At 47.9% G+C, this 18609-nt stretch overlaps 1 protein-coding gene across 1 annotated transcript in view; it reads right to left on the bottom strand.

The window, feature by feature from the left end:
- Positions 1-2555: 2555 nt before the first annotated feature.
- Positions 2556-18609, bottom strand: part of PODXL (podocalyxin like) — a 48512-nt gene continuing 32458 nt past the window's right edge. Inside the window, exons 3-9 of the mRNA XM_074316032.1 lie at positions 16660-17250; positions 15081-15253; positions 14666-14740; positions 8837-8984; positions 8507-8568; positions 8072-8239; positions 2556-6696 (exon numbers count right to left, since the gene is read on the bottom strand). Coding sequence (XP_074172133.1) covers positions 6499-6696; positions 8072-8239; positions 8507-8568; positions 8837-8984; positions 14666-14740; positions 15081-15253; positions 16660-17250 — 1415 coding nt within the window. The 3' untranslated portion in view covers positions 2556-6498. The remainder of the gene's footprint in view (positions 6697-8071; positions 8240-8506; positions 8569-8836; positions 8985-14665; positions 14741-15080; positions 15254-16659; positions 17251-18609) is intronic.

Raw genomic sequence — 18609 nt, 5'->3', positions numbered from 1 at the left:
AAGATCTCCTCGGCCTTTCTCATCCCGATCTGGTTTACGTTTTCTTGGCTTTGTGATACTGCAGTGAGTGAGCTATCAACTGATTTTGTTCATAATAATAAATTCATAGTGATTGTTTTCTCGATTTACAGATCAAATAATCCCATCTTACGGCATTGCTTTCATTTCTTGAGTGTGCTTTGACCGTGGCTCATAAGGAACATTTGTTTTCAACAGGAAAAACATGATGTACCATGATAAGGAGTTGGCCTTTCCTTGGGTAATCCTCCAGAGAATTAAAAGGATCAAAATGTGGGATACCATCTCCTCTCCCTTGATATATTTGTCTTCTGGCAGGAAGACAGCAACGAGCAGAGGGCTTTGTGTTGAGCACAGTTGAGATGCCAGCTGCTCCCACGTCATGTGAGTGGAGATCTACAGGGGTTGGAAGTGCCACCTTAGGAGCTTCTAGCTAGTTACACAAGGAGATGCGTGATCCAGCATCCAGTAGGGAAATGGCCATGTATGCCCCTCCTCACACACTTTTTCCTATACACGAAGGCAATGTTTTTTACCACTAACCCTTCAGATTTGAAAGTATGAGCATGTGAACGACTGACTGATGGCTATTCTGAAGCCAGTTAGTCCTGGTATAGGACGAAACGCTAGTTGGTTACGTTTCTTCTTTCCTTTAGCACCACATATTACAGCACGTTTCCCTTTGCCTTTTCCATGTCTTGGGCTTTTTCTGGCATAGGAAAGGTGGGGCAGTAGAGGATGAGACTTGCTGCTATCCTATCCTTCTTACTCGGAAGCTTCTCCAATATTCACTGGGAACTTTCCTCCTGCTGGGTTCTCACCTAGGAAAAGCGAGGCCAAGCAGTTACATCCTTCCTAGAAACATTCTTCCTGGGAAGAAAGAGAAAAGCTATAGGTAGAAGTGTCCTGTCCACTGCGGTGCTAGTAAATGTTGATGGTTGGCATACCCCAGGAGGGGAGATGAGGACACTGGGCAATGTCTATAGCGTGTCATGTACAGCTTCCCTCTGAACTTGGGGCTGAGGAATGAGTAGCCTGGGGCAGGAATCAGGAACCCTAGGTTCATTTCCAGATCCCCCAGGGATTCTAGGTCGTCCTGGGTACAGTCTCAACTTCGCTGCTTCACTGTCTCATCTTTTAGGTGAATGTTGGCAGCAGAGCCTGCTTGCTGGGATTCCACGGACCTTTCACTCTGTAAAATTCCAAGGTCCTTGACATAGACTAGCTACCTGAGTATTCATCACTAGTGTGAATTATAACTTTTCCGCTTAGGGTCCAGAAGAAATTGATGATTTGGGAGAAGGCTTGTAGGATGGGGGAGGCTGAGTGACAAAGAGGCGTAACAAGTTAACTGACAGCTGAGAGTGGCTCTTGGTGGGCAGGGCGAAGGGTGAATGACTTATTCAGGAAGAGAATGGAGTCTTAGGTCTAATTTGTGACCAGCAATAAACTGTGAGTCATTCTCTTCTTAGAACAGTGGGCCTCCAGCATGGCCCAAGGGCCTGCCCAAGTAGAGTTCCTGGTACTGTACTCCTTTCTGTAGCCTTGGCACACACTTGAAGTTCACCTCAAAATACCCCTGGCGCAATTCTGGTCCACCCTCAAGGGTGTAGACTGCCTTTCAGAACTCCCACATTAAGAGGAAAATCATAATGGTAGCTGCATTCCAGAAGTCTACTTTGTTGTTGGAACTCGGGCCTCAATGTGGTATTGAAAAAAGAATGCAGGACTGAAAGAGGAAAGGTGCAGATCCGAGGCTAAGCACTGCCATTTAAATGGCTGTGTGCTCTCCAAGAGAATCCCAATCTCTGTACCTCATTTCCCTATTGGTATAGGGGTGTTAATTCCTAAATAAGATGTAAAAATGTTGTGTAAACTGTAAGGTGCCAGGCAAGCAGAAGAGATTGTTGTATAGCAACTATGAAGGTGGACCAGATTCTCCTGACAATACAGGTGGATCGTACTGCCCGAGGAGGTGAAGGCAATCCCAAGTCATCTGAGTCCTTTCCTGAACCTCCCCCATCTTCACTCGTCTCTAAATAAGGGACAGGCAGAGGCTTTTTGTGACAAGTAAACAGATCCTTTTATGGGCAGGAACAGGGCCCGTACAGAACCTCTTTGTTGACTTTTTGTATTTTCATTTGCTTTGTCTCGGTGCCAGTGTTTTCATACCTGACCAGGATTCAGCAGCCCCCGTGGGATCCTTAGTGATGAGTGACTCATAATTGTATCTGAAGCAGAAATAGAGGAAAGGAAGAGGTGAAACAGTGATCAAACCGTGTTGTGAGGGAAAGAGGTCTTTTCGGTTAGGCTCACTCGAACAGCCTGAAATAATCTGGAGAACCGTCATCACCTCCAGGATCCCTCCTTTCCTTTTCTGCACCTTCCCTCTTTCACTCTCTGGACCCACATCGTTCAGCAGGCATAACTAAGCTGAGGTCTCAGCACTCATCGGCCTGTCTGATGACTTCAGACGCCTCGGTGATGAGCCACGTGCACATGTGAAGAACGGAAGCCAATCAGAGCACACCGCCAGCTTACACAAAAGCACTTTAATTGACAGTATACAATTTTCCAAAATATATTTTTGTAAGAAAATGGCAATAATTAAGTATAGTCTTTACAAAGAAGTTTCTCAGTAAATTCCAGTGTACTTCAGACCCCTGTCCACTAAGACACACACTCCCCAGTCCCCTGGGCAAACTCAAACCTTCACTCTTACCAGAAAGACCCACATCACACGGTACTCCCCTCTTCTCAGTGTTGTGTTTTCACCAAACCTGAGTGAATCAGCTAGTGACAGTGATGAAAGATGGGCCGTTGCTTTCCTCCTGCCCCTCTGCCTTCTCCTGTCTTAGTCCCTTTGATCCTGGGAGAGCCAGCAGACCCATATGGAAAAGCTCATTCAAACTGTTGTCTGGACAGAAAAGAATTGTTCATTTGAGTCTTAGGTCTAAATAACTCAGAGATAAACGGAGAAGACCAGTCAGGTTCTTTCTGTCTTCACGCCCTCCCTAGCCTTGCTTGCAGGATGAGATTTGAGGAGGGAATTCTGTTCCTTTGTATCACTCTGGGGAGCTTGTCCGACCTTAATAATTTATTGCTTCTCCAAGGCCCTGGATAGTCTTCCATCCCAGGAGTTAAGCCTGTTTCTGTCACTAACCATGTGATTTTGGCCAAGTCACTTTATCTTTCTGGGCTTCAGGTTTTTTCTTTAAAAGCAAAAAAAAAGGAAAGTTGGACTAGGTGTCTACTACCCTCTCCCTGTGACCAGACTGTCCCTTTCTAACCAGTGCATGTCCACTCCGACCCTTGCTATAATAGGCTGGGACTTTGCTGGGAGGGGTGAGGATCCTATTTAAAAATAAAAATGCCCGATATGTAAGACAAATACTTTGTCGTCAGCCTATCTTATTTCATTTTTCGTTAAAGAAAAACCAAACAAAAACTTGTCATTTCTAGTAAAATAGACATTTACATTCTTGTTCAGAGAAAAACAAAAGCCATCTCTTAGCTAACAAATGTTTTTCCAAAGTATATTCACTTAAAGCAGTAAATACAGAGTGGATTACTATGTGGCTGTTTTATTTACATTGTCCAAAAATATGTATATTATATCTATACCAGCTTGAGCTTGTGTTTCAAAGTTTCTCCAGCATATTGTCAAAAAGGATAAATCTCAAAAGTGGTTCAAATAAACTTTCTGCTAGCTTTCCTTATCAAGAGGGGGAAAAAGAATCGTATGTCTACGTTGAACCCGTATTCTGTCTCGATGCAAAGAACATGTGTGTACCTCCTTCACGAGCACCGCTCATCCCTCCCTGCTCACATGACGCATGCTTTGCACCGGATTCTGTCCAATCATCAGATGCATGGTTTCTGGCCTTGGATGCAGCTTAGGGAAACCCATGTGTCACTGAAGAGTTTGTAGTCTCTTTGGTACAACTTGTTTAGTCATGCTGAGTTCCTCTTTTCTCAGCCCCAGAATCTGAATGGCCAGACAGCATTTAGAACCCAGAGATGGGAAGAAAATGACCTTTACAGAAGCATAACTGTGTGGCTTTGGACATAGATGTCTAGTGGCAAGAGCAAGCCGAGGCAAGGTACTGGACTCTGAAGTTGCCTGAAAAAGCTAGAGTAACACAATCTCGATGCACCTCTGAAAGGAACCTCTGAACCAGCCCAAAGCTTCTCAGAGGTCTCCTTAGACAGAGCCACAGCCATTTCTCTGGACCAAGCCTGATTTTCGCTCTAGTCCTAGCCAGGCATCACCTCTCTCCACAAGAGGCCTGGCCCAGGGGCTGCAGCCTTTGATGAATTCGAAGAGGCGTGTTTGCTGTCTGTCTAAAGGCCTGGCTAGAGGAAACGTGACCCAGAATTAGCAAAGGAGTAAAATTCAGCCGCGTCTCTTCCACAGATGCCATGATAGAAACCCACTAGGTAGAAAGAACCAAATACTGGGCAGGAAGGAAGCTAACAGATTTCTCCCAGAATGACAAGGTCTCCTCTCTTTTTCCCCCAAACTGGCACTGTTCTCCATCCTGCCCTTCTCTACATACTGGAGAATCAGGGCAAATACTTTTGGATCCGTGTCAGCCTAGGATCTCTCTAGCTCTTGGGAAATTCACTGGGGCCCCTCTTTGAGCCCCAAGGCCAAAGGGTAAAAGGCTATGAAGACGGAATCAGGCAGCCAGGGAAGGACACCGAGCCTCCCCTTTTAGAAAGAACCTCTCGCAAAGCAGAGAGGCTCTTTGATCCCAACTGTCGTGGCCTGGGCCAGCCTCTAGGTCCTGTAGTTCTGGCTTTTCACCTGGAAATGACACTTTTCATTCTCCTCAGCAGTGCTGCCCAGCTCCCTAGTTGGTTCCAGGGAACTTATGCCCAAGCACACCAGACACTATGGGCAAAGTTCAAAATTCCACGCAGGATTCTCTCTCTCAGAAAATCAGATTGGACCTCATTATTTATGCCGAGTCCTCTGGTACCTTCTCCGTGGCAGCTAACTGCTGAGTTCCCCACCGAGGAACAGATAGTATTTTATTTCCCTGAGATGCCACCAGACATTGCAGGACAACGGGGCAGCCCCACTGGGACTAGAGAAAAGAGGCAAAGGTTCCAGGCCAGAGCAGTGAGAGGTTAGACAGACACCAGCCAGCCCCCCAGGCTGCCCCTTCTGCACCCTGACGGATACCACACGGTCTAGCCCTTCTTAACTGGTGGCACAGGGGGCTCGGAATCAGTGAGGTCAGCTCTCTACAAGTCTCCCTACAGTTTGAGCTTTGGCCGTGGGCAGGAGAGGGCTGGATTAGAAAACAAATCATAACAAAACTATCAGCAACTTGAAAAGTCCCTGAGTTTCCTACGAAAGAGAGGAACGCCTATCCTTCCTGGCTGTTTCAGTCAATTGTTCAGACACCTCTCTGCTGACTGGGGCCCCAGGAAAGTCTATCCATCCTAAAGCTGCCCGTTCACACTGGATCTCAGGGGTTTCCTAGCCAGGGTCTTCACCCCCATGGGCTGAGCAGTGAACAACAAAATAGGGCTACTTTGCCTTCAGTGGCTGCTGTGGATTTTCGTCGCGGTGGGAATGGGAGGTCCAAGGCACACTTAGAAAGCTTCTTCAAAAGGTGCCTCGTGTGATGGGCCAGGACCCATCCTGGGAGGAAGGGCTTCCCCTGCTCTTCACCTATGGATGGACCCCTAAGCAGACCACATTCCCACTGGGAATCCTGTGTGGTCTAAATCCCAGTCTCACCAAACAAACGCCAGGAAACCAGAATCCACAACAAGGGGTTCAAGGTCATGACTGACTGGTGTTAGTCTCAGGGCCCTGGGACAGAGTGGGAATAAAAATTGAGGAGGGGAGGGGGTAGAACAGAGGACAGTAACACTGACACGAGGCTGGGTTAGGAGCTAGAACTGGGGACCTAGACTTTCACATAATCAGATCCCACTGAAACAGGATCTGGCCCTGCTGCTCTCACTTCTATCCTATCCATCGATTGGTAGCTTCACCCCCTGCCCGGGGCAGCTCTGCAGGAAGGGCACCAGTGGTCACAGCAGTGGCGTGGTGGAAACAGGCACTGGACTGAAGGAAGGAACCTGTTTCCATCCTGACTCTCACACTGGCTGTGTGACCTTGACCTTGCCTGCTTTAGGCCTGTCATCTCATCTGTGAAATGCAGGGATTCTACTAGGTGATCGCTGAAGTCCCTTACATGGCTCTTCTTGGTCTCCCTCTCATCTTGCAGCTCAGGCACTAGTAGGTTATTTTACAGGAGGAATCTAGACAGAATGTGATTTGTTCAGCTTGATAAGGGAAAAATTAAGGCCCTGTGGGATTGGGAGGAGGGAACCCTCCGAGTCTGCTCTCCCTCCCTAGTCTCCCTCGGATGGGAAGGGTGTTCCTCCCCTGTCCAAACGGCACTTGCGGTGTTCAGTCTGGAGCTCTGGCACTGTCGGAGGCGCCAGCAGGCCTGATTAGAGGTGTGTGTCCTCCTCCTCCTCTAGCTCCTCCTTGGTCAGGTTGTCCAGGGGGACGATCCAGCTGTCGCCCAGCTCCCCATTCAGGTTGACCACCTTTTTCTCCTGCATATCTGATGAGGTCTCCATCACTTCCAGTGTTGGATTGTCATGGTAACCGTTCTCCACTGTCTGCAGCTCCTCTGTTAGTCGTTGCTACAGTGGGGAAGATGACCCAAGAAGAAAGGTCGGTTTTGAGGGCTATTAGTCTTCATATAACATGCACCCCTATAATCCAAGAACCCCCGTTTGGCTAATGTGAATGAGGAAGTGCGCCTGAAGGCCATCCTGAATACTGGCCTGCCTCAGGGCCAGTCTGAGACAAGCACTTGCCCAGCTCTAAAACTCACCGCTTCTTCACTCCGGTGACAAATCCATGAAGCCCACGGAGATGCAGTTTGTTCCCCAGAGTCCTCCACTCTGTCCTCCATTCCTCCCTGCAAACCTTCCTCTCCGGCACATGCCTCCCCCCACTGCACTGAATTGGGAAGGACTGTTAAAAACAACTTTCCTCAGGCCGAAAGACTGAGGACAGAACGGGAGCTACCTTAGCTGCTGCTAGGAGCCACATGGAGACCGTGCTTTCTCTCTCTCTTGCTGAGGTACAAACTGGGTTGCACAGCAGTCACCGGGAAGCTTTCTTTTTTTAATTTTATTGGGGAATATTGAGGAACTGTGTGTTTCTCCAGGGCCCTTCAGCTCCAAATCACTGTCCTTCAATCTAGTTGTGGAGGGCGCAGCTCAGCTCCAAGTCCAGTTGCTGTTTTCAATCTTAGTTGCAGGGGGCGCAGCCCACCATCCCAGGAGGGAATTGAACCGGCAACCTTATTGTTGAGATCTCGCCCTCTAACCAGCTGAGCCATCCGTCCGCCCCTCTAGAAGCTCAGCAGCAGCTCGTTGTCTTCAATCTAGTTGTGGAGGGCGCAGCTCACTGGCCCATGTGGGAATCGAACTGGCAACCCTATTGTTCAGACGTCACACTCTCACCAGCTGAGCCATCCAGCCACCCCTCACTGGGAAGCTTTTAACAAATACACTGATTCAGAGATTCTGTTTCAATTGGTGTGTGAGGAAGCTAGGCATGGGAATTTTTTTTAAGCTCCCCACAGCGTGCGACCAGTGCTGAAAACCATGGGTCTGGAGAGAAGTGTGCTGACGGGAACAGTGAGGAGGCAGGTAAAAGAACTGGCTACCCAGCCATGCCTACACCCATTTACATCAGTGACAACTCAGAGCACCGCTGCAAGGTGGCTCTTCTCCCCATTACACAGATGAGAAGCCTGAAGCTCAGTGATTAAATAGAGGCAGAACTACGGCTTAAATCAGATCTCTCGGACTCCAAAGCCCACGTTCTTCCCTTCCACCAGGCTGCCTCTTTAATTTCCCACGTCCATTTCCTAGCAGGGATGAGCTCTGCCTGGAAGGGTCCATGGACTGACTACTCACTCCCCTCTAACATGGGAATAATGATGCGAGAGTCATCTGTCTGGTGAGTCGGACTGCTTCCTGGCTAGGAGAGGGACGTCCTCACCTGGTCCTTCCTCTGGGAGAGGCGCTGGTGGCAGCAGCCATAGAGGGCCGCCACAAGGAGCAGGAAGGATGCCATGCAAACAATCGTGATGATGAGGGGCATGCTGAACCGGTCCTCAGTCTCTTCTGGGGGTCCTTGGTCCCCAAGCTGCATGTGACTGACTCCCAGCTGGCCAGGAAGGAGAAAGTTAGGTGGCAGGAAACAGCTTCTGGGGTACCCTGTCTCTCAACTCCCATGCATTCATGAGCTCTTCTGCTTGGGTCTGGTGGGGCCTATCTCCCCAGCCTCCTGTCCCCCTCTCATTCTATCTTCCCGATGCTTGCAAGTGACAGGTTTCCCTACATTGAGGGAGACACTGTGGAACAAAGTAACTGTGGACTTCCAGGGACAGGCTCCTGACCCCATTGTGCGCACGCCTGGGAGGAGCCCACTTACCTCCTTCAGGTCATCCCATTTGTCTCTCAGCAATTCATATACATGCTGGGGATGGAGGTTTGCTGCGGGGAAGGAGGGAGAAACACTGCTTCAGTGGTCCAGCTCGGAGTGATCTGGTAAGGGATAGAGACTGGGCCTCGAGGAGGACGGACTATATCGCAGTCTCCTGCGTGGTAGCTCTCTTGGGTGGCTCTGGGAGGGGGAGTAGCTTGATAATTCTTAGGAAACAGGGAACACCAGCACTGACCCATCCCCGTGGCTCCTGAACCGCCACCCCCTGCCCCATTCCCACCCCACATAGGGCCGAGTCCCCCTTTGCTCCCAACTCACTCTGGATACTGATTTCTTTGATCGCCACTGACTGGATATCTGGAATAGGTTCCAGCTCTATATGGCACTGATCTTGAGTTGGGTTGAAGGTAGATTTTGCTGCTCGGCACAGAAGTGCGGCCAGTTTGTCATCTTGAAGGCTCTTCGCCTATTGTGGGAGAGCAGAGGTGATTCCTCAGGGATCTTGACTGCAGCCTAGGCTTGTGGACTGCCCTTCAGAGCTACGGTGAGGGGAATGCTGTGGCCAGACTGAACCTATGCCCTTCTCCAGCCTCAACTGCAGCCATTCCCAGGCCTGCCAGGTTACGTGCTGTTCTCCAGGAACAGACACTGCCTTCTCTGCCCCAGTCCCCTCACCCTGTTTATCTTGTCTGTGGTTGAACAGTACCTTTCACCTACAGCCCCTTTCTCTGTCAAAGCTCTTAAAGGATCGCAATCTACTGCCTTTTATCATCTCTCTCCTTAGAAGGGGCTAGAAGAGGCACTGCCTGGCAACCAGACCCAATCTCTCTGAACTTCTCACCAGTCTTTTTTTTCTTTTTAAAAAGATTTTTAATAAACTATAGCTAACGTACAATACTATATTAGTTTCAGGGGTACACCATAATTATTCAACATTTATAGACCTAAAGAAGTGATCACCATGATAAGTCCAGCTACCACCTGACACTGTACCACGTTATCACAATATTATTGACTATATTCCCCATGCTGTACATTACATCCCCATGACTTACTTGTTTTATACCTGCAAATTTGGATCTCTTATTCCCCTTCCCCTTCCCCCCTTTATAAATTTTTCAATTACAGTTGACATTAAATATTACTTTATATTAATTTCAGGTGTACAGCATGGTGGTTAGACATTTATATAATTTAAGAAATGATCTTCCTGACTAGTCTAGTACCCACCTGGCACTATACATACTTATTACCATATTATTCACTATATTCCCTGTGCTTTACTTTATATCCCCATGACTGTTTTGCAACTACCAGTTTATACTTCCTAATCCCTTTCCCTTTCCACTCACCCCCAACCCACATTCTATCTAGCAACCATCAATATGTTCTCTGTATCTATGAGTTTGTTTCTGTTTTGTTCGTTTATTCTTTAGATTCCACATATAAGCAAAATCGCATTGTATCTTATCTTTCTCTGTCTGACACTCCATTCAGCACAATACCCTCCAGGTCCTTCCATGCCACTGCAGATGGCAAGAACCCATTCCCTTCCATGGTTGAGCAATATTCCACGGTATATATGTACCACCTCCTCTTTATCCATTCTTCCATCAACAGACACCCAGGCTGCCTCCACATCTTGGCCATTGTAAACAATGCTGCAATGAACAAGTGGGTGCACTGGTCCCCTCAAAGTAGCGTTTGGGTTTCTTCACATAAATACCCAGACGTGGGATTACTAGGTGCTGCTTTATCTCATTATATAGTCTTTGTTTTAAAGTCTATTTTGTCTGGTATAAGTAAGGCGACCGCAGCTGTTTTTTGTTTCCATTTTCATGAAATACACTTTTTCCATCCCTTTACTTTCCATCTATGTATCTTTCAATCTGACATGATTCTCTTGTAGGCAGCATATGTAAGGGTTTTGTTCTTTTATCCATTCACACCTTTTGTGTCTTTTGAGTGGAGCATTTAATCCATTTACTTTTAAAGTAATTGTTGATAGACATGTAGCTATTGCCATTTTTTTACTCATGATTTTGATCTCCCACCCCCGCCCCCATCTTAAAGAAATCCCTCTGACATTCCTTGTTAATACTGGTTTGGTGGTGATGAACTCCTTTACCTTTTTATTGTCTGGGAAGCTCTTTATCTGTCCTTTCATTCTAAATGGTAGCTTTGCTGCGTAAAGTAATCTTGGTTTTAGGTCCCTGCTTTTCATCACTTTGACTATTTTGTGCCAATCCCTTCTGCAAAGTTTCTGTTGAGAAGTCAGCTGACAGTCTTATGGGAGCTCCCTTATAAGTTACTAGCTGCCTTTTTCTTGCTGCTTTTAGGATTCTCTTTGTCTTTAATCTTTGCCATTTTAATTATAATGTGTCTTGGCCTGGGCCTGTTTGGGTTCATCTTGTTTTGGACTCTGCGCTTCCTGGACTTTTATGTCTATTTCCTTCACCAGGTTAAGAAAATGTTCAGTCATAATTTCTTCAATCCCTTGCTTTATCTCTTCTCCTTCTGGTACCCCTATGATGCAAATGTTGTTATGCTTGATGTTGTCCCAGAGGTCTCGTAAACTATCCTCATTTTTTTTTTTTAATTCTTTTTTCTTTTTGCTGTTCTGATTGGGTGTTTTTTGCTAACTTGTCTTCCAAATTGCTGATTCGATCCTCTGCTTCATCTAGTCTGCCAGTGATTCCTTCTACTACATTCTTAATTTCAGTTATTGTATTCGGCACTTCTGACTGGTTCTTTTTTATGGTTTGTGTCCTTTTTTATGCTTGCTATCTCTTTGTTGAAGTTCTCACTAAGTTCCTTGAGCATCCTTGTAACCACTGTTTTTAACTCTATATCTGGTAGGTTGCTTGTTTCCATTTTTAGTCCTGTTTCTGGAGATTTCTCCTGTTCTTTCATTTGAGACGTAGTTCTTTGTTTCCTCATTTTTGCTGCCTCTCTGTGTTTGTTCCTATGTATCAGGTAGATCTTCTATGTCTCCCAGTCTTGTCCAGTAGTCTTATGTAGTAGGTGCCCAGCGTGGCCCTGGCATAGTCTCCTAGTCATCTGCTCCAGGTGCTCCAAGAGTATCCCTTATGTGGGTTGTGTGTGCTCTCCTGTTATAGTTGAGCCTTGATTGCTATTGGCATGTCTGTGGGTGGGATTGACCCTTAGGCTGATTGGCTGTGGAGTTTGACCATGTCCACAGCTTACAGGCTGTTGGGTGGGGGTGCTTACCCCACTGAGTGGGATTCGCCCCAGTGGCTTCATACCTATTGAGACCACCCTTTGAGTGTGCCACTTGGGCTCTAATTGGGTGGTGCTCTGTTATGGTCTGAAGCCGACCTCTAAGTATGTTGATTCTGGGGCCTCTTGGGAGGAGCTCTGGTGCAGGCCCAGGTTTACCCACTGCCTGTGACCAGCCCTGGACTACCTGGTAGGAGCTACAAAGCGATCTGCAGTTGTTCACTGCCTGTGCTAACCCTGGAGGCATGTGGGAGAGGCCACGCTGCAAACTGAGGATAGCTGTTACCCGTACTGGGTTTGGGGTATCTCTGCAAAAAACCAAGACACCCCGAGGCCTGCTGCCACCTGCTGGCTCCCTTAAGTTTCAACCCCTGATAAAGCCTCGTGGGTGTATGAGTTGAGTGAGGCAGGGTCTCAGGGAATCATTAGAGTGGGAAGAATTGTGGTCAACAGGTTAATGTAGATTCTGGTTTGGTGCCAGTGCTGAGCTTGGTGCTGCTCAGCAAAAGTCTCAGAGCACACCAAGGCCAGCTGCCACCCATGTGGGTTGTTTTCAAGAAAGAGTGCCATGCAGGCAGGGCTGGCTGCTCTCAGATAAAGTGCCTCTAGTGTTAAGCAAGTTGGGTGGGGTGGGGTCTCAGGGAGTCAGTAGGGCGGAACAGTGGAGCTCACCATGCCAATCAGCTTCAGATTTGGCCTGTGGGGGAGGGCTCAACACAGGAAAGATGGCACCTGCCTACCAGCTGCACAGGAGAAGGACCCCACACAGGGAAATTGGTGACTGTCCTCCAGGCCTCGCTCCAAGCCACATACCTGTATGCCTCCGATGCCCCCCTAAGTTACTGTCCCTTCGCTGGAGCCCAAGTGAGTGCCAGCAAGTGAGAGAGTCTTTGGGCAGGCTGTTTCAGGACATCTGGGTTTCCTGCAGCCTTCCTTCCACCTGGCTGGTTGGAATCCCCATTCTTTTTCACAGCCAGATGTTGTGTGGGTACCTCTTCCTGGCACCAGTATTCTGGGCTGGGGAGGCCAGTGTCAGGCTGGGGTCTCCCATTCCTCTGGGGGGAACCTTCGTCACCAAGATATCCCTCCCGGTTCTCAGCTGCCACAGTGAGGTTTGGGGCCAGCCCATTTCGCGTCTCCATCCCTCCTACCCGTCTAGATGTGGCTGCTTCTTTATATCCTTAGTTATAAAACTTCTGTTCAGCCAGATTTCAGGAGATTTTCCAGGTTGACTGTTCTATAATTTAGTTGTAATTTTGATGTGTTCACAGACGGAAGCAAACACAGTGTTTATCTACTCTGCCACCTTGGATCTCTCTCTCACCAGGTTTGACACTCAGTTCACTGACCTCAGGAGAGGAAGCCGCGACTCTCAGCTCAAGTTTATCGATCCCAGAATTGAAACATGTGCCCATTCCCTAGGCTAAGACTCTATGAAACCATAAGCAGGCTTACAGGACAAAAGGCAGGACCATCACTGAACAGAGGAACATGGGAGTATGCACAGGGGGTCATCTTGGAAGGGAGCCTTCTATATTTCTAAGGAGAAAGAGCATGGCTGACATGGCTTTAGGGCTACAGGTGAAGAAGCAAAGTGTGGGAGGCTTTTACCCAATCCTGCCATTGTCATCGAGAGGCACCCGAGCTGGTGTTTCTCTGACTTGATTTTATAAGGGACTGAGATGAAGAAAAAGACTCTTGTTGTGAACTTACCTCAGGACCCCCACAAACCATCCACTGATTTTCTACCTGGAATTTCCTGAGGCTCACTAATTCCCCAGCCTGACACCAGGTAGGGATCCAGGGCTTTCCACCTTCCCTTCACAGCAAAGGGAAAAAATGCTTCTCACACCCAGTCACACCACCTGCCAAGTTTCAGCCAAAAAGGGCCTGAAGAAAGGCTGTGCAAATATCAGTGTGATTCGTGCCTCATCCCAAAAACCCAACCGCAGGGAAACCATTCCCTTTTAAAACTCCAGTCTAAATGTAGGCTTTTGTAAAGTTCACTTGGAAAATTCCAGCAAAATGGACACACGAAAAAGAGAAAAAAAAAGAACTGCAGAAAATACAGGTGGTATTACAGGGTTGTAAACCCAAGTTCTCCATCCTTTAGGAAACCATGTTCTGTTCTAGTTCCTAGGGGTGTTTGCAAAAATAGGCACTGACCACGAGAGGGCAGCAGTGAGCCGTCCATCACCTACACTCACAGGGCTCAGCCATTTACTGAGTAAAAACCCTTAATCCTAGAGACTGGCAGTCTGAAGGCACACACTGCTACACTCACATACATACATGCTGACACCCCAACCCCAATACACACACTCTCACACATACACACCACCCTGAGTGGAAGAACAGCTGTTAGCAATGGCTCTCTGATGCTCAGGGGCTCTGTCTGATTCCTCAGTTTAGAGGAAGAATCTCTCCATGCGATTCTCCATTGAGGCCATGGTCCAAGAAATAGAAAACCACACACCATTAGAACAGGGAGAGTTAGGCACACTAAGCCTCTCATTTTCAATCGCGGCCTCTGAAGCCCAAAGAGATCAACTTAACATAAAGTCACACCCTGAGCTAAAGGCAAACGGGAAGTAGGCTTGGGGTCTCCAGACTCTCAGAGCATGTGAACAGTTACACAGTGGAAGCCCAGGGGACCTGGTACTTCTGGGCCTCCAGCAGCCTTCAGGGTGGGGCTTCCCGGAGAGACGTGCAAACCTCACTCAGTACCTCTCTAAGGTGGGAAGGGGCCACTTCCTACTAGCAGGGTAAAGCAAGGCCAACAAAGTCAGCACACACCCTTTTCATCAGAAGAAACACTTCATTCCCTTCTAGCTTCCGCAACCCTGCCGCTAAACTGCATTTTGGGGGTGTGGATCAGCGTGGGGCTCAGATGAGCGAGGTACTCACACAGCGGCTGGTTTTCGTGACGTTCAGGATAAGCATCTTCTCCTCCTTCAGCCTTCCTAGAGGCTGGCACTCGATCTGGAAGAAGCCACTGGAATTAAGGGTCAGGCTGAGACAGACAGGCTCTCATCGTTGTCTCCTCTCTCCCTCCCCACCCCCCGCATGGGTGACACAAAGGAAGGAGTTCCTGGCAAGCTGGGGGCATGGCTGGGCGAGAGCGTCACAGCCGGCTGTGTGACTGGCTGTCCAGCTGTCTCAGCCAGAGATGGCAAAGCCAAGGAGATCGCAGAGCAAATGGACGTTTGCTCCTACCCACCCTAGTCAGGGACCCTGGGCTGGAGAGAAGAATAGAAATGCTCTTCTCAGAGCCCCTTCTATTTGAGTCTGGGCTCTCTTGTCCCATCCCTGTCGGAATTACCTTTCCTTTCTCAAGAGGTGAGGTGGGAGATGGGATGTTAGAGCCATGGGGTGCAGTTGGAGCCATCTGAGTGCTGGAGTCTGTGGTGCTGACAGGAGGCATGGCCGCAGGTCCTAATGTAACGTTCCCAGGGATGGCTGACTTGGTCTGTTGATTTCCTTGTGTGGTAACCACTGGAATTGGGAAACAATTGAGAAAAGATGAGTGGTACCTTTAAGAGAAGAGGCCGGTCTTTCTTGTCCTTTGTTTCCTCTGGGTTTTTGGTTTTATCCCCTACCTAGATTGCAAGCTGAAGTAAGCAGACTATGTGGAAGAAGAGGCAAACGGGAGCTCAATTCCTGTAACATATTACAGGATGGGTCAGACTGGAGGAGCCAGCTTAAGGACCAGATAAAAGGAGTAATGACGATGACATCAGCAGCAATACCTAACATGAACTGAGGCACCATCCTCAATGCTTTACAGGTACTTTCTTATTTAATCCTCCCAACAACCCTGTGAGAAAGGTACCGTAATGATCCCTATTTCATAAACAAGGAAACTGAAGCTCATAGAGGCTGCACAGTTAGACCAAGGTGACATGTTAGCCAAGTGGCAGAGCCGGGATTTGAATCCAGGTTTATCCCACTCAGAGCCCTTACTTGTACAGCAGGATGCTACCGCTCTCTTCTGGTGTGGTGGTCTGTGAACTTCACTCTGCACCCAAATTACCTGCGGAGGTCTTGAAAATGCAGATTCTCAGGTTCACACTCAGAAACTCTTAATTCAATAGGTCTGACATGAGTCATAATCTTGAGGCTTATAATCCATCCGTGAGTTTTGAAATTAGTTTACTGGGTTAAGACCAGCACTTAAAAAGGGGGGTGGAGCGGTATGGAATAGAAAATATCAGAGTGTATCACTCATAATAAAGATAAGCCCAGGTTAGTGAAAAATTGTATCAGTTATGTGTGTGTTACATGTATCTCATATGTATGTGTCCTGGGTCATGATGTAAAGCTAAAATGTATTTTCTTACTGTAGATTGCCATCAAATGTATTTCTTATTATACATTTCTCAAACAGTGTTTGAGAAACACCGTTCTGGAGTACTTCCAATATCCCCAATACTCCGCCACTACAACCTCCCAGAGCCGTACCCACGTATAGACTACTGTTCCCCCAAAATAAGACCTAGCCAGACCATCAGCTCTAATGCATCTTTTGGAGCAAAAATTAATATAGGACCCGGTCTTATTTTACTATAATATAAGATCGGACAAGACCGGGTCTTATATTAATTTTTGCTCCAAAAGACGCATTAGAGCTGATGATCCGGCTAGGTCTTATTTTCAGGTAAACAGGGTAGCACTGTTGGTCTCTGCTCCTCACTGAAATAGAAAAAGGGCTGAATGAAGGTGGAGTGCATTCACAAGGTTTAACCCTCAGCATGAAACTCTTCTTCCAGCTGAGCAACTGTATACAATGTAAGCATTTAAAAGTTTTTCTTGCTTGGAAATAAAAGACATTGCTTACTTAGTGTGGTAGGTGTCCTCTGAGCTGGGAAGGTGTGACCTGCCATCGGGCCTGAACTACTTACTTGAAGCCGTAGTCTTGTCTTTTGATGCCTCAGGAGGGCACCCTGGGCTCTTCGGAGGAATCGGGCTCGGAGCCGGCTGCTGAGTGCTGGGTGGGGAGGTCACGGGAAGAGGAGCTGCACCGGGGTCTGGGGTGGTAACAGGATGCGAAGGTTGAGGGGTTATGGGTGGGGGCGGCGTGAGGGGTTGTGTGGACTGCGTTTCTATGAGCTGGCCTGATATGGACTGGGGTTGTACTGTCTGGGTTTCTGTCTTCTTGGTTGCTGTCCTGTTTCCTGTCGTGGCTGCTGTCGTCGAGGTTGTTGTCCCGTCTCCCATCCGGGTTGTTGTCCCGTTTCCCATCGGGGTTGTTGTCCCATCTCCCTTCGGGGTTGTTGTCCCATCTCCCATCCGGGTTGTTGTCTCATTTCCCATCCGGGTTGTTGTCTCATCTCCCATCCGGGTTGTTGTCCCGTCTCCCATCGGGGTTGTTGTCCTGTCTCCCATCGGGGTTGCTGTCCCGTTTCCTGTCGAGGTTACTGTCATCGAGGTTACTGTTGTCCAGGTTACTGTCGTCCCGGATGTTGTCACCAGGTCCTTTGCGGTCGAGTTTTCTGCAAAGACAACACAGAATCAAGTTAGGGTACTAGCTGGAAGTTTTTCTCTCTGCTTCTCCAGCTCTTCCCCAGGATCCAGGGGTCTTGCTCCCATCTCTGCCATTTGCCTTGCTTAACGCCCAGGTCCTTGATGTGCCCAGATTTTTCTGGGGTTCAAGAAGCCTCTGAGAGGGAGACTGAGAGTGAGGCAGAGGGAATCAAGGGAAGTGCTGCTGGAGAGAAGAGAGACGAGGTCGGCTGGTCCGGCTGCATACGGAAGCCCTCTCCATCGGCCCCAAGCACCTGCCCTTCAAGTTTTCAATCTGCCACCACAGAACCAGGCCACCAAGATCATCTCTGCCTCCTCTCCAGCTCCCAGGCACATGGTCCTGCAGAAGCACGAGCCAACTCACTTCCCGAATCGCCCGGTTGTAAGCATGGTTAGAGAGGCATATGTCTGTTCTCAGGGAATTACAATCTAAAAGGATAAAATGACAATCAAGCTGATGTGACACAAATGACCATTTAAGTACAACTGTGAGACACGCTCAGGAAGAAAAGGACAGCATGCTTTGACTGTGTTTAGCGTGGTCGCTTAACCTTGTCGGGGGTCAGGGAACTGAAGGCCTTCTATTTATTTAGCAAGTTATTTATTGAGAGAACCATTAAATCACAGGTTCCCTGTCAGGCCCTGGGATACAACGGTGAATAAAACATATAAAAATACCCGCAGGAGGCTCACATTCTAGTGGGTGAGGCAGACAAGTAGACAGAACAATTAAACGTCAAATTCTGACTATAGGGAGGGCATGAACAAGGAAATGACACAGACAAAGGGAAGGGGCTGTGTAGACAGAGAGCTAAGGAAAGGCAGCTCAGAGGTGTCCGTGAAGCTAAGAATTGAAGGGTAACAAGGAAAAAGCTGTGTGGAAAATGAGAGGCAAAGTGTAGCCGGCAGAAGGAACAGAACCTACAAAAGCCCCAAAATAGAGAGAAAAGCTAAGAGAAGATAAGTGTGAATGGCATTCAGTGAGTGAGGGGCAAGGAGCAGGGCCTTATGGGTAAAGTGACAGTAACTTACTGTCCAAACCGTACATTTCTCATAATAAAAGGAGGCTCCCTTAAAAATTGTATCCTAAGTAAAATGAGATGTAAGGCCACCCTCCTTAGAGACCAAAATAAGGATTTTAGACTTTATTCTAAGTTCAAAAAGAAGCCACTGAAGACTTTAAAGTAAAGTCTTATAGGCTGATTTACTAAGAAACATACTCTTGCTGCTTTAGAGAATATGAGTTGGAAGGGAGAAAGTGGGGAGAAAAGAGGCTATTACAGTAATCCCCATGAAATGGATGACAGTCAGCTGTATTAAGTTATTAA

The sequence above is a fragment of the Rhinolophus sinicus genome, linkage group LG11 (assembly GCF_036562045.2).
Source record: "Rhinolophus sinicus isolate RSC01 linkage group LG11, ASM3656204v1, whole genome shotgun sequence".
Classification (NCBI taxonomy): Eukaryota; Metazoa; Chordata; class Mammalia; order Chiroptera; family Rhinolophidae; genus Rhinolophus; species Rhinolophus sinicus.
This window is presented reverse-complemented; position numbering and strand designations above follow the sequence as displayed.